We start from the raw sequence: 14,107 nt of genomic DNA on the forward strand, positions 1-14,107 counted from the left end.
GGACAGCCGGGGCGGCGCCTGGCCCGCCGGAGTCCGAGGGAGAGGGCCCAGGTCCTCGCCCGGGAGCGTGGGCAGTCTGGGGTGAAGGCGCAGCGAGCAAAGTTATTGCCCCAGGGTTCGAACCCCCCGGGGCCGCCGGCGCTGCGGCGGCAGCTGTAAACATGTTTGTTCGTCAGCCTCGCCCCTCACCGCCCCCAGAGCCCTTGCTGGGCTTGCTACCCTGAGTCCTCCATTCACCTGTCTGGCCACTAGGACTCTTCCTGCTGCCCTAATTGGACAGACACCTCGACAGCCTCCCCGCTCTGCATTCCACCTTCACTACAATACTCCCAGCACACGCACACACACACACACACACACACACACACACACACACACACACACGCCCGCGATCCTTAAGTCCAGCCCAGCTTGTGGGTGGGCGGGAGCGATTTTTAGCTCCTTGCTGTCTTCGAAGATGCTGGTCGCAGGCTGCGCAGGCGCAGGAGGCGTGAGTCCACTGCACAGAATGAGATACTGAGGGTCGTTAGAGTGAAGGGAAGGCTGGAACAAATCCAGTCCTCCGGAGTTCCCAGTCCCTAGGTGGGGATGCTGAGGCCAAGATGGTCCTCTGAGATTTAGGGCTTGCCTCTCTGAGGTCACAGACTAACCTCATAGGGGAAACGGTCAGGGCCACCCTGAGGCTGGTTCTTTTGAGCCTCCCCAGAGGCCAGCCCCTGCTTGTACTCCAGAGTTTAGATTAAATTAAATATGAGCTCAGTCTCTTGTCCAATTCTAAGCTCCCTTAATGCACTGTTTCAAGACTAAGACCATAAGCGATGACCAATCAATCAGTAGAGCGGGGGAGAGAAAATGAGACTCAGACAGTAGAAGGACATCCCAGGAGGCTGGCTCTGCTGGAGCAGCCTGGTTGAAAGGCTAATTTGCTTCCAGACAGTCCTCCTCGCTGTCCCTCCTGCTCCCGGGGTAGGTCAGGAGTGTGAGTTTTGAGTACGGGAGGGAGTTGCGGCAAAGCCGGAGCCTGTACTACAGCAGCCAAGCGGGTCCAGGCAGCATGCTCCTTCAGAGCAGGCTGGAAGTGGGCGGGGCCTGCACGGGGTGTGTCCCTGTCCCTCGTACCGGCCCCGAATCCCATTGGCTCAGCGCCACGCGGGACTCTGTCTCTGACGCACGACTCCACCCCCAACCCTCTAGATTACCGCTCACCCTCTTAGCTCAGGTCGCGCTGCACGGCAGGGAATCCCTGTTCTCTGGAACGCGACCACCTCTGCCTTCTGAGCTAGCCGACCACTTTAATGCCTGGGTCCACTCACGCGCACCGGTTCCACGCTAAGCAAAGGTCCATTATCCCTCAGCGCCAGAGTCTCCTGTGTGCAGTTAGGACTTCAAGGAGGAAGAGCTGATTGTCCTGCCACAGCGCCCTGCAGGGAGAAGCGGAATCACTCTGCAGCTTGTGTGTGTGTGTTGGAGTTGTCTAACCTGACCCCAAGAATCTAAATCTCCATCTTTCTTTTAATTAAAACAATTTTTTTTTTTGAGATAGCATCTCACTGTGTAGCTCTGTCTATCCAAGAACTATGCTGACCCGGCTGGCCTCGAACTCAAAAAGATTCCCCTGACTCTGCCTCCCGAATACAGAGAGGATCTAAAATTTCGCAGCTCTGGTTTGTTTCTTTTCTCCACTCTGGAGAGTTTACAGGGAGCTTGCAAATGAGGCCCGTTCGTGGACCTTTTTTCGGTGGTATTTAAAGATTTCTTAAGGCTGTCTTTCATGTTCAGTTACAAAAGTCTGGAGCCGTTGGCTCCCTGGCTGAAAAGTCCAGGTCTTGGTTTCCCTAGGTCCATTAAAACTGCTTAGCCTGGTAAGCCAAGACCGTTTCACCCTAACCCTGCCATTCCAAGACAGAAAATTGGTCTGGGTTTCTGGTCACTGTGGCTCCCCAGGGCAAGGTTGTTCTTTGACCCTGCCCTGTCTGGATGGCTTTTGCTCAGTGGTAGGAACCGCCAAGCCTTTTCCTGCTTCATGGCATGCCTATTGATAACTCTCAGAACTTACGACTTGAACATTTTTTACATTTAAATTTTTGTAAATAAAAAATTTTATTACTATTTTTAAATTTATGTGTAAGGATGTTTTAACTGTGTGTATGTCTGTGTACTACACGTGACCAGAGTCCATTGAGGCCAGAAGAGGGCAACAGACCCCCTATAACTGGAATTTCAGACAGCTGTGAGCTGCCATGGGGTACTGGAAATTGAATCCTGGGCAAGAGCAGTCAGTGCTCTAAACCACCGAGCAGCCTCTCCAGCCCCTAGTGTGTGTGTGTGTGTGTGTGTGTGTGTGTGTGTGTGTATACAACTTTTAAGTTTTAGGAGTGAATTCTGTCCTACTTGTGGCTCCTGGGGGGGGAACTCTAGTGATCAGGCTTGTTGGAAAATGCCATTAAGAGCTGAGTCATCTCTTCTGCCCTGACTTGTTACATGAGCATTTACCAAGTGCCAGGTGCCCACCTAAAATTCGAGAAACCCGCATCACCTCACAGGATCCTCCAGTAGAAAGTGACACTGGGAAGGTCATTTGCCAAGGGCAAAAAGGGCAAATTTGGGAAAGCTAAACTTTTTCTCTGAGAGTACATTTCTTTTTGTTGTTTCTGCACATGTATGTATGTATCTGGTGTGCACACATGATTATATGTATGTTCATGTGTGTGAACACATATGGGTGTGAATGTGTGTGGAGGCCAGAGAATGATAGCCGCCGTCTTCCTCCACTTCTCTCCTCTTTATTTACTGATTCGGGGTCTCTAGGAGCCCAGAGCTTGCTAACATTGTCAGCCTGTCCTGGAAATCCCCTTTCTCCACCTCCGCCCAGCACTGATTCCAGGAGCGCCCTCGTGCACATCCCGCATTCGAGCTGAGGGTTGGAATGCTGGTTCTTAAACTTATCTATTAAGTTCTTTATCCACTGAGATGTCTTTCTCACATCAAAACCTGATTTTCTCTCTCTCTCTCCGTCAAAAGACCAGCTGAAAGCTAGACATGATGGCACACACCTGTAATCCCAGCACTCAGGGAGGCAAGGGTAGGAAGCTCTCTGTGAGTACAAGACCAGCCTGGTCTACACAGTGGGTCCAGGCTGCACAGAGAAACCCTGTCTCAACAAAACAAAACAGCAACAAAAGCCTAGTTGAAGTGAGGCACACTAGCACACATCTGTAATCTCCGTGCCTGGGAAGTGTGAAGAGAGAATTCAAAGACAGCACATGCTACATCAGACCTTGTTTTAAAACAAAACAAATCTTTGGAAACCTTCAGCCACTGCATTGCTACTAAATCTACTTTGCCTCAGCCTGGGAAACATTACTGGCAAGATGGTAATTACTAATCATTTGCTCAAGGTTTGAGACAAAGTAACAACTTCCTCATTCTCTTCATTTTTTAAAAAGAGTTATTTATTTCAAGTGATAGTGGCCCCCTCTTTTAACCCTAGCACTAGGGAGGCAGAGGCAGAACTGTCTCTGTGAGTTTAAGGCTGGCTTGGTCTACAGAGTGAGTTCCAGGACAGCCAAGGCTACACAGAGAAACTGTCCCAACAAAATAAAACAAAAAAGATCATTTTATTTTAGTAAATATGTACTGTAATATATATGCACCGCATGTGTGCCTGGCACCCATGGAGGTTAGAAGAGGGTATCGGATTCCTTGGAACTGGAATTAGAGATGGCGATTCCAGACGGAATTCCAGATGAACCACCATGTGTGTGTGCCAGGAGCCAAACCTATGACCTCTGCAAAAGCAGAGTGTCTTGGCAGCCGCTTTTTCCTTTTATTAATTTGTTTAGTTTTTCAGTCTCACTATATAGCCTTAACTGGCTGGAGACAGCCATGTAGACCAGGCTATCTTCAAATTTACAGCACTCCTGAGCTCCCAGATTAAAGACCATACCCAGACTTCTTTACTTTTTAAAACAAATTGACATCAGAAAATATCCACAACTTGTCGTCAAAGAGGCTTCATCCAGCAATTGATGGGATCAGATGCAGAAACCCACAGCCAAACATTAGGTGGCGCTCCAGAACCCCTTAGAGGGAAGAGGGGAGATTGTAGAAGCCAAAGGGTCAAGGACACCACAAAAGCTGAAGCAGCAGTCACAAAGCCTGTACGGGCTTCGCTAGGAACTCCACATATATGTTATAGTTGTTAGCTTGGTGTTCTTACAGGACTCCTAACAGTGGGAGAGGAGGTTGTCTCTGACTCCTTCAACTGCTCTTGGGACCCTTTTCCTTCTACTGGGCTGCCTTGCCCAGCCTTGATATGAGGGTATGTGCTGTTTTGTTTTTCTTTTTGGAGACAGGGTTTCTCTGTGTGTAGTCAGTTCCTGGCTGACCTGGAACTGGCTTTGTAGACCAGGCTGGCCTTGAATTCACAGAGACCTGCCTGCGCCTGCCTCCCAAGTGCTGGGATTAAAGAGTTGTGGTGCACCACTGCCCTGCTGAGGATTTATTTTATGAGTACTCAGTCTGCATGTACCAGAAGGGGGCATCAGATCACATTATGTGGTTCCTGGGAATTGAACTCAGGACCTCTGGAAGAGCAGCCAGGACTCTTAACCTCTAAGCCATCTCTCCAGCCCTTATGTGTCTAGTCCTGATGCAACTTGTTAATGCTGTGTTCAGTTGCTACCCCTGGGAGGCCTGCTCTTTTGTGAAAGGAAAAGGAGGAGCAATATATCTGAGGGAGAGAGAAGGTGAGGGTGGGCACTGCGAGGAGTGGAGGGAGGGAACTGCAGTCGGGATGCGATGTATGAGAGAAGAATAAATAGAAAAAAGAAAATATCCACAGCTATTTTTTTTTCTTTTGTTGAATATAGTCCAGGGTGGCCTAAAACAAGGATATAGTCCAGCTGGTTTCAAACTCAAAGGAATTCTCTTGAATCATTTTCTCTAGTGCTGGGATTACAAGTACATTTTATGGCCAGGCACGGTGGCAAACACCTGTAATCCCAGGATTCTGGGAGGCAGAGGCAGGTGATCTCTGAGTTCGAGGCCAGTCTGGTCTACAAAGCAAGTCCAGGAGAGCCAGGGCTACACCAAGAAACCCTGTCTTGAAAAACAAACAAACAAACAAAAAGCAAGTACACGCTATGGGGTCTGGAGAGATGGCTCAGCAGTTAAGAACATAGACTGCTCATCCAGAGGACTCAGGTTCAACACTCAGCACCTACATGGCAGCTCACAACTGTCTATAACTTCTATTCCAGGAATCTGACAACCTCATACATGCAGGCAAAACACCGGGACACAAAACAAAAATAAATTAAAAAAAATTAAAGTGCATATTATGTCTGTCCATTACATAGCTAGCCCATGCTAGCTTTCTGAGACCTCCTGCCTCAGCCTTATGAGCAGGGTCATAGGCTTGAAGCAAACAAGGTCTTCCTCAGATATGGATGCGTAAAGTCAATAGGAATCACTGCCATTATTGCTCTTAAGAAGGACTCATTGGGGTCTAAGCGGATAAAGGTGTTTGCACCAAGCCTGATCCTCTCAGTCTAATTCTGAAGATGCAAGACAGGAAGGAACAGTCTCCACAGAACGCACTCCAATTTCCTCATGCCCATTATGGCGCACGCACACGAATAAAAAAATAAAAGCAATAATTTTTTTTGCTTTGTTTCATAAGACATCGTTTCTCTGTGTAGCCCTGGCTGTCCTGGAGCTCTCTTTGTAGGCCAGGCTAGACTATCCTGGAACTCAGAGAAACATCTGCCTCTGCCTCCAGAGTGCTGGGATTAAAGGCATGTTAAAGGTGTGTGCCATCACACACAGGCTGCTTTTTTTTTTTTTTTTTTTTAAATAATCAAAGAACATTTGGCTACTCTCTTAAGCCCCATTTCCTATGCTACCCCAAATCTGAGAGCAGACCTTGAGCAGGACTGTTGGGATGTAAGAAGTGATTTCTTCATCAGGCTTGAGATGCTGCCTTCCACCTTGTTGGCTTTCATCTTGCAGCACCCCATGCTCTCTCCACAGACCCTCCAGTGACTACCCCTTCCTTCCTTCCCTTCTTCCTTCCTTCCTTTCTTAAACAAGATTTCTTTGTTCGTGTATTTTGTGCATATGAGTGCCCTGTCTTTCTGCACACCAGAAAGCATCAGATCCCATTACAGTTGGTTGTGAGTCACCATGTGGCTGCTGGGAATTGAACTCAGGACCTCTTGTAAGAGGAGCTAGTTCTCTTAAACGCTGAGCCAGCTTCCCAGCCTCACTTCCTTTCTTTTAAAATGTCAGTGTGTGTGTAAGTAAGTGGACAGCTTTCTTTTGGGGCGGGTTCTCTCCTTTCACAACGTGGGTCCTAGGAATCCACTTCAGTCATCAAGCTCGTTGGCCTCTGGGTCCTCAAGATATATATAATTGCTGAGAGTATAGATCAGTTGGAAGAGTGCACTATGGCTCCGGTGTGATCCTCAGCGCCACACAAACCGGGTGTGGCAGAGCACCCCTGTATGCCAGTGCAGAGGACCTGTAGCGGCAGGGTCAGAAAGCTCAAGGTCATCACTCAGCTATGCAGTTCAAGGCCAGCTTCGACTACATGTCCAAGAACAGAGGACAGCGTCTTACAAATATTGTCATGGTGGCTCGCAACTGTGATCCGAGCACTTGGAAGGCGAGGCTGCGGCGGAGTCTAGCTGGAGGGCGGCCTGGGAGACATAATGAGTTCCAAGTCACCCTGAGCTGGGTGAGATTCTGTCTTGTGCAAACAGAACTGCGTTTGCACGAACGTGCTTTCAGATGCCCGGTTGGGTCTGTTGCTTGTGCACTTGACCCTGTCTTGGTTCCTGAGAATCGGGGGAGGAATCAGGAAGGCAAGGGTGGCGTGGTGATGCCGAGGACACGCTCGCTTCTCAGGTGAAGGAGCCGCGGCCGCACGTCCACGCTGACCTCCATCCTTTCCCCCGTTCTCTTCCAGAAGGATTTGCCCCTACCCCGGAAAAGCAGCAGGTGAGCTTGGGGGGAGATGTCTGCCCGGGGATGCGGCACCCAGGTAGGGGCGCCGGGCGTGCGGGCGGGCGGGGCCTTGCGCGGCGACCCCGCAGCGCCCCCTGGCGGCTGGCCGCGGCAGCAGGGCCCTCCCCTCCCCCGCCCTCCCCTGGCCGCCGCTGCGGCTCCAGCCTCCGCCCAGCGCACTCGCTCCCCGCGCGCCGCCGCCGCACCTGCCACCATGTCGCCGCCGCCGGGTCATGTCTGACTCTCTCTGGACCGCGCTTTCCAATTTCTCGATGCCCTCCTTCCCCGGCGGCAGCATGTTTCGCCGCACCAAGAGGTAGACCCCCACCCCCAGACCCTGTCCGGGCCCTCGGGGGGGCCACCCTGCAGGCTGCTGCGGCAGGGCGGGGCCGGGATGCTGCTAGCTGTCCAGCTGCGCCAGAGGTGCCCGCGCGGTGCCCTCCCGCGGGGCACGGGGGTGGACGCGGACAGCGCGGGCCGTGCTGCCGGGGGCACTGAAGAGGCCTGGGCTGGGGAAGGGGGTCGCGCCGGTGTGGGGGGTTGCAGCGCCTTTGTCTGCGGACGCTGTGGGCCCCGGCGGCCCGGTGGGGGTAGGGGGCGCGGGGAGGGGGATTTGGCACCCTCAGAACAATAGCCGCAGCCTGGTCTCCCCCGCCCCCATCCGCGTGCTCTCGGACAAGCTAAGATGCTCAGTCACTGCGGCTGAGTGCGAAGGGGCTGGAGCCTTCTGCAGCTGCTAGGAAGAGGAAGGGGGGTCCTCACCGCTGCACCCCCAACTCGAACACAGCCTCACACTGAAAACAGTGACACGGCGTCACACACACACACACACACACACACACACACACGCAGCCCTAGCGGCTCCAATACACTGGGAGGAACCACATACACCCAGCCACAGGTCAAAGCCATGCACAAATAGGGTCACCTCCTGTGCCACACACACACACACACACACGCACTCGCCATGTTCGCCTAGTAAAACGCCACATGCCTGACCACCCACCAAAACCCATCTTCCCATCCAAGACACACAGATCCATTTTCGGAATAACACCACCATGCACCAAACAATACAACAGCTGTGTCACACTGACACCAGGAAAACAGACGCAGGGCTCCTGCCAGGGCAAGGACACACGCTCACACGGCACACACCCACAGGGTTGCCTGCTTGCATGTGCCCAGCGTCACAGGGTGTCAAATCCACACACAGTACATGGGAACACACACAGCCAGAGTCTGTCTCCTGCTGGTAAGCCCGAGGGACAAATGCATGCTGCAGCTGAAGCCACGCACCGCACAGGAGCGACAGTCATGAACCAGCTGTGTTTCCCGCTGTACCACCCATGCAGAAAGACGTGTTGTCACACATAGCATGCGTGACACGCCAGTGTCCTTGAGTGCGGCTCTCACAGGACGGATGCGGCGTGGGCTCCATACTGTGACTGTTTGTGGGCAGACTCAAGGACACACAGGCATTCGGGGTCACCGATGGTCTCACCGCGACTGCCAGGCCGTAACTGACAGACCTCACAGAGCTGCACACGAGTCACACACTACCCCGGAAGTGTCACGAAAGAGGAGTGAGGCCCCAGATGGAAGCGCTCACACCCAGAGGTCTGGGGCCTCTCTTGACACCCGCTTTCCTTCCCTGGCAGCTGCCGGACCAGCAACCGGAAGAGCCTCATCCTGACAAGCACTTCTCCGACGCTGCCGCGACCCCACTCCCCGCTGCCAGGCCACTTAGGTGAGACAGGGATGTAGACCAGGCGCTGCCGTGGCCGGGGCGTGGCCCTCCCTGCATGGGCGTGGCCACTCTGGATTGATGGTGTAGGTTGCCCGGTTTAGAGGATGGATTGAACAAGGGGGGGAGAGGCAGAAAGGGGGAGCCATAGCTGAAGGGCGGACCTGTGTTAGAGGGGCCACCTAGGTGAGTTCAGGGACTGCAAAAGGGGGGTAGCAAGGGCCTGCATTAGAACCTATTCGGCCATCAGAAGGCCATAAGCCCTCGTTCCTCCCGCAGGTAGCAGCCCCCTGGACAGCCCGCGCAACTTCTCTCCCAACACCCCAGCCCACTTCTCGTTTGCTTCCTCCCGAAGGTGAGTCCCTCCCTTGAGGGCCCCAGAACTCAGTGCCATCCTCCCCATCCACCGTCTGGGCCACCATCTGTTCTTGTCCTAATTGCACCCGAGTAGCCTCCAGGGACCAGTGGAAAGGCCTCACTGTCCTAGCTGGAAAAGCTACTGGAATTCAAGGTGGAGCCAGTCATGATCCAGAATGGAGAGGGGCTGGAAGGGAGGGAACCTGCTTGCTGCTCTGGGGCCCAGGGTCGGCCTGCGCCTGGTGTGCTTGGCCGGGCGTTGCCATAGCAACAGAGCAGGGCCCTCAAGATGAGGTGCGCAAGCGCATACTGCAGCAAGCCCATCAAGGGCCTCAGACCCTCTATTGGGGGAGGGTGGCTAGGGCATTTTGTCAACCTTCCCAAAGGTGAGACAAGGTTCTCGGTGGGTTTAAATGAATCTTCTTGGGGGCCAAAAATGAAAACTGGGGAGGGGCAGAGGCTTCCTGCTTTTTTGTGGAGAAACTTTGAGAGATTCATTGGGATCTTCAGACCAGGAGTGGGAGATGGGGGCTTTTTCTTTAACTAACTGTGTGCATGGTTAGGGACCTGCTAGGAAATAGACAGATGAGATGAAGGACACCTCATTTCTATCCTTAGCATGGTGGGGGAGGGGGAGGCAGGAAACAAAAAAGAGGACAGGGGTCGTTGCAAAGGTTGATCAAGGCTGTAGGAGGAGATGAGGGTAGGTTAGCCTGGGGGAGGGTCGGACACTATCAACAGTATTAGAACTTAGCTGGAGTGACACCGGATTTGTCCTGGGTAGAAAGAGGAGGCCATAGCCCGCTCTATCGGAGTGTGTGTCGGAGGCACTGGCCGTCTGAGTGCCCGAGTGAGTGTGTTCCAGTGTGGCGGGCGCCGAGCACACGGATTGGAATGTGCATCTCTATGTACTGAGGTTGTAAATGTACGTTAAAGGGGGACTCCCCCAGCTCTTCCTCTGAGGTAGCCTGTGTGGGAGTGGGAATGTGTGTGTGCGTGTGTGGAGAGAGAGGGTTTGACAGAGCTCGTGTCTGTGTGCATCAGCGAACGGGTGTCGGTGTGTCTGGAGGGGTTTGCGGCCCTGCATGGCTGGGGCTGAACGTGAGTGTGCGTCTGTGGCATAGTATGTGTGAGGGAGCCCTGGCCCGTGTGCTTCAATGGGTGTGGGCATCAGCGTGACGGGATGAGTGTGTGGCTGTGGGTGTCTGACTGTCTGACAGTGAATGAGAGTCTCGACTGTGTAGCTGCGAAGATGAAGCTGCAGAGCGTCTGAGTCAGGATGCACCGCTATCTGTGTCAGTGGGAGTCTTGGCTCTCTTGTATGTGTCTTTATGTGTGCGTCTGCTGCGGTGTGGGAGAGCATGGTGTGCTAGTTCATGTGCGGGGCCGTGAGTGTGGGGCTGAGACACGAATTGTCTTTCTTCCTTTTCCTTTTCCACATTGGGGTTTCTCTGTGTACTCCGTGCAGCCCTGGCTGTACTGGACTCAGTAGTCCAGGCTGACTTTGAGGGACATTGTGAAGATTTTTAAAATGTGCTTCATTGAGTGTGTATGTGTACTGAGTGCTTGGCTCGTGTGCATGTGTGGACTGCTGGGGTGCCCTCTGAGGTCAGGAGAGGGCAGCAGATCTCCTGGAATGGCGCTATAGATGGTTGTGAGCCACCATGTGGGTGCCTGGAACTGACCCTGGGTCCTCTGCTAAAGCAACAGGTGCTTTTTATAAAAAGTTATGTTTGTTTATTTATTGTGTATACAGTGCTCTGCCTCATTATAGATGGTTGTGAGGCACCATGTGGTTGCTGGGAATTGAACTCAGGGCCTCTGGAAGAGCAGGCAGTGCTCTTAACCTGAGCCATCTCTCTGCCCACTACAAGTACTCTTAACCACTGACCTGCCTACCCAGCTCTAATAGAGCCCATTTCTATATGAGTTTTGCTTTGTTTAAAGTCTCATGTAGCTTAGGGTGGCCTACAGTGTGCTAAGTAGCCAAGGAGGACCTTGAGCTCCTCCACTAAAGGCTCTCCTTTCCCTTCTCAAGTAGCTGCTTTCAAAGGTGTTTACCCACCACTGGAACTGGCTGTGTAGACCAGGCTGACCTGAAACCCACAGAGAACCCCTCGCCTCTGCTGCCCAGGTGGACACCACCACCACCAGCCCTGACTTTTTTTTTTTAGATAGGGTTTCTCTGTGTCGCGTGGCTGTCCTGGATTTGTAGAACAGGCTAGCCTCGAACTCCCAGAGAGCCGCCTGCCTCTGTAGAGTGCTGGGATTATGGGCGTGCACCACCGAGCCCTGCATCTTCTCCATGGATTTATTTTGTGATGAAGTTTCTCTGTGTAGCCCTGTCCTGTAACTGACTCTGTAGAGTCAGGCTGGTCTCGAACTCAGAGCTCTGCTTACTTCTGTCTCCTAGGATTGAAGGTGTGCATCACCACAGCTGGCATTTATTTATTTATTTATCTATCTATCTCTTTATTTATTTATCTATCTAGAGATGATATCTTTCTTTGTACCTGGCTGTCTTGGTACTTGCTATGTAGATCAGGGTGAGCCCTAAGTGACAGAAATCTGTTGGCCTCTGCCTTTCTGGGTGAGATTGTAGGTGTGTGCTACCACGCCCTGATGCTCAGCCCTGAAACACTTGCTCTTAACTGCTAAGCATCTCTCCAGTCCCCTCTGATTGCTTTTGAGTCAAGATCTCACTATGGAGTCCACACAGAGCTTGAACCTTAGGTCCCTTTGCCTCTACCTTCTGAGTCACGTGCCAATCCACCAGGGTCAGTCTGTGACCTTGACCAAGCTAGGTACATGAACATGAGTGGTTGCACCTACACTACGAGAGTGATTGTGTGTGCACAAGAGTCTACAGACCCAAGTCAGTGTGTTACTGGGCCTATTAGAGAATGGGTTCTTTTTAAAAATCAATTATTTATTTTATGTACATTAGTGTTTTGCCTGCATGTATGTCTGTATGAGGCTGTCAGATCCCTTGGAACAGGAGATACAGACAGTTGTGAGCTGCCATGTGGGTGCTGGGAATTGAACCAGGGTCCTCAGGAATAAAGCAGCCATCTCTCCAGCCTGAGGATGGGTTCTTTTTGTCCAAGGAGAGTCTTAGTAGGGGTTCCCTGGGGAGGATTTATTTGTGTTAGCTCCTTTTTGATTGTATTGTATTGTATGGTTTGGAATCCTGGACACTGGGCCCGTGGCCTTGCGCATGCTAAGAAAGTTCTCTTCTGCTGAGCCACACACCTAGACTACTTTGGCTGGGCTTCTCCAGTCCTCCTGTGTCCACTCTGGGTGGTGGGTTCAGTATGTAGCAGCACCAAACAAGGAAGGACCACGGGGAAGTCCCAGAGGTGGGTTCTTCCTCCAAGACCCTGGCGCCTGGCTAGAAAACACCATCTTTCCGGGTTTTCTCTGAATGCCTCAGGTATCCGAGCATCCCCACAGCCACGCTGGTCATGGCCAGCGGCCTCTCTCCCTCCAGGAGTGAGGGAGCCCTGATTGGCTCTAAGCAACCTCATTGCCTTCCAGGGCGGATGGACGCCGGTGGTCGCTTGCTTCACTCCCTTCCTCGGGCTATGGCACCAACACACCCAGCTCAACTGTTTCAGTGAGTATGTGGAGGTTGATGGACGGGTGGGTGGGGACCAGCAGCCCCAGCTGTGCTGAGAGTCTAGGTTTCACTGTCCTTCATGAGTGCCCACTTCTCCATCCATTAGAGGTGCCAGGTCTCCCCCAGAGCCCCGTCCCTGCCCTCACTGCGTTCTCCTAGGAACCCACTCATTTCTTGATATCCACAATGACACAGTCTTGGGGAATTAAGGCATGCGCTCAAGCACCCTACCCGATCCAGGCCACCCATAGCTTCTACCTAGAGTCCACTTGCTTACACACTGCCTACCTCGAAAATCTCCCTCCTTCAATGCCCTTTGCAGCTATATCTCTAGTTTTCATATCCATCCATCGCATTGATCATGTGCTTGGCTAGGGGTATAAAGCAGGGCTTCCTGGAGGATCACCTTTGGGGGTTGGGGGTGAGGTGATCAGCAGGTCAGCAGCATGGCCAACTCCCTAAAGCCTCAGAAAACAGGACACAGATGCGATTTGAAGATAACTGTGTTATACAGCTGCTTGTGGTGGCATGGCCAGTAATCCCAGCTGAAAGTCTGAAATAGGAACATTAAGAGTTCAAGGCCAGCCTGAGCAACATGAGACCCTACTTCCATCCCTCACAACCACCACTGGCCCGGCAGTGTTGGCTTACACCTTTAATCCCAGCCTAGTCAGGGAGATCTCTGAGTTTGAGGCCAGCCTGGTCTATAGAGTAACAGGACAACCAGGGCTATATAAAGAAGCCGTCTTATAAAATAAAATAAAATAAAATAAAATAAAATAAAATAAAATAAAATAATAAAATAAATAAATAAATGGTAGAGTGCTTGCCTTTCATGAGGCCCTGAGCTAGATCCCCAGTACCACACAGAAGAAAGAATGAATGAAAGATCAAAGGAAAGGAAAGGAAGGAAGGAGGAAGGAAGGAAGGAAGGAAGGAAGGAAAGAAAGAAAAAGAAAGAAAGAAAGAAAGATAGGAAGGAAGGAAGGAAGGAAGGAAGGAAGGAAGGAAGGAAGGAAGGAAGGAAGGAAGAAAGAAGAAGGAAAGAAAGAAAGCGCTCTCCAGGCAAGAGTTGGAGCAGAGGAGGGGAATGACTCAAGCGTAGAAACAGGCACTGCCAAGGCCTTGGGGCAGAAGCACATCTGTTCATGCTCAAGGATCAGCGGGACCAGTAGGGACGGAGCAGAGCGGGCAAAGGGGAGAGCAGGAGATGATGGAAGGAGACACGGCCAGGAGGTAGAGGATCTTGCGGTCTAGTGGATGGCTCTGCAGAGCAATATTCCCCAACCCCTTAGTGTTTTGAGATACGGTGTCAGTGTAACCAAGGCTGGCCTCCAACTTTACACTCTGGGGTCACGGAAGGGAGCCCCAAGCCA

General features: G+C 52.1%; 1 protein-coding gene across 3 annotated transcripts in view; it reads left to right on the top strand.

Annotated features, from left to right (window-relative positions):
- Mast1 (microtubule associated serine/threonine kinase 1) overlaps positions 1-14,107 on the top strand; it is a 32,283-nt gene that overhangs the window by 348 nt on the left and 17,828 nt on the right. The window contains exons 2-5 of one of the 3 annotated variants that reach the window (XM_021632196.2): positions 6,971-7,002; positions 8,670-8,758; positions 9,035-9,110; positions 12,650-12,728. In XM_021632196.2, coding sequence (XP_021487871.1) covers positions 6,971-7,002; positions 8,670-8,758; positions 9,035-9,110; positions 12,650-12,728 — 276 coding nt within the window. Of the gene's footprint in view, positions 1-6,970; positions 7,003-7,118; positions 7,325-8,669; positions 8,759-9,034; positions 9,111-12,649; positions 12,729-14,107 lie in introns of those variants that run through there. The other 2 variants (XM_060392323.1, XM_021632195.2) reach the window with 2 other exon arrangements.

The sequence above is a fragment of the Meriones unguiculatus genome, chromosome 10, assembly GCF_030254825.1.
Source record: "Meriones unguiculatus strain TT.TT164.6M chromosome 10, Bangor_MerUng_6.1, whole genome shotgun sequence".
Classification (NCBI taxonomy): domain Eukaryota; kingdom Metazoa; phylum Chordata; class Mammalia; order Rodentia; family Muridae; genus Meriones; species Meriones unguiculatus.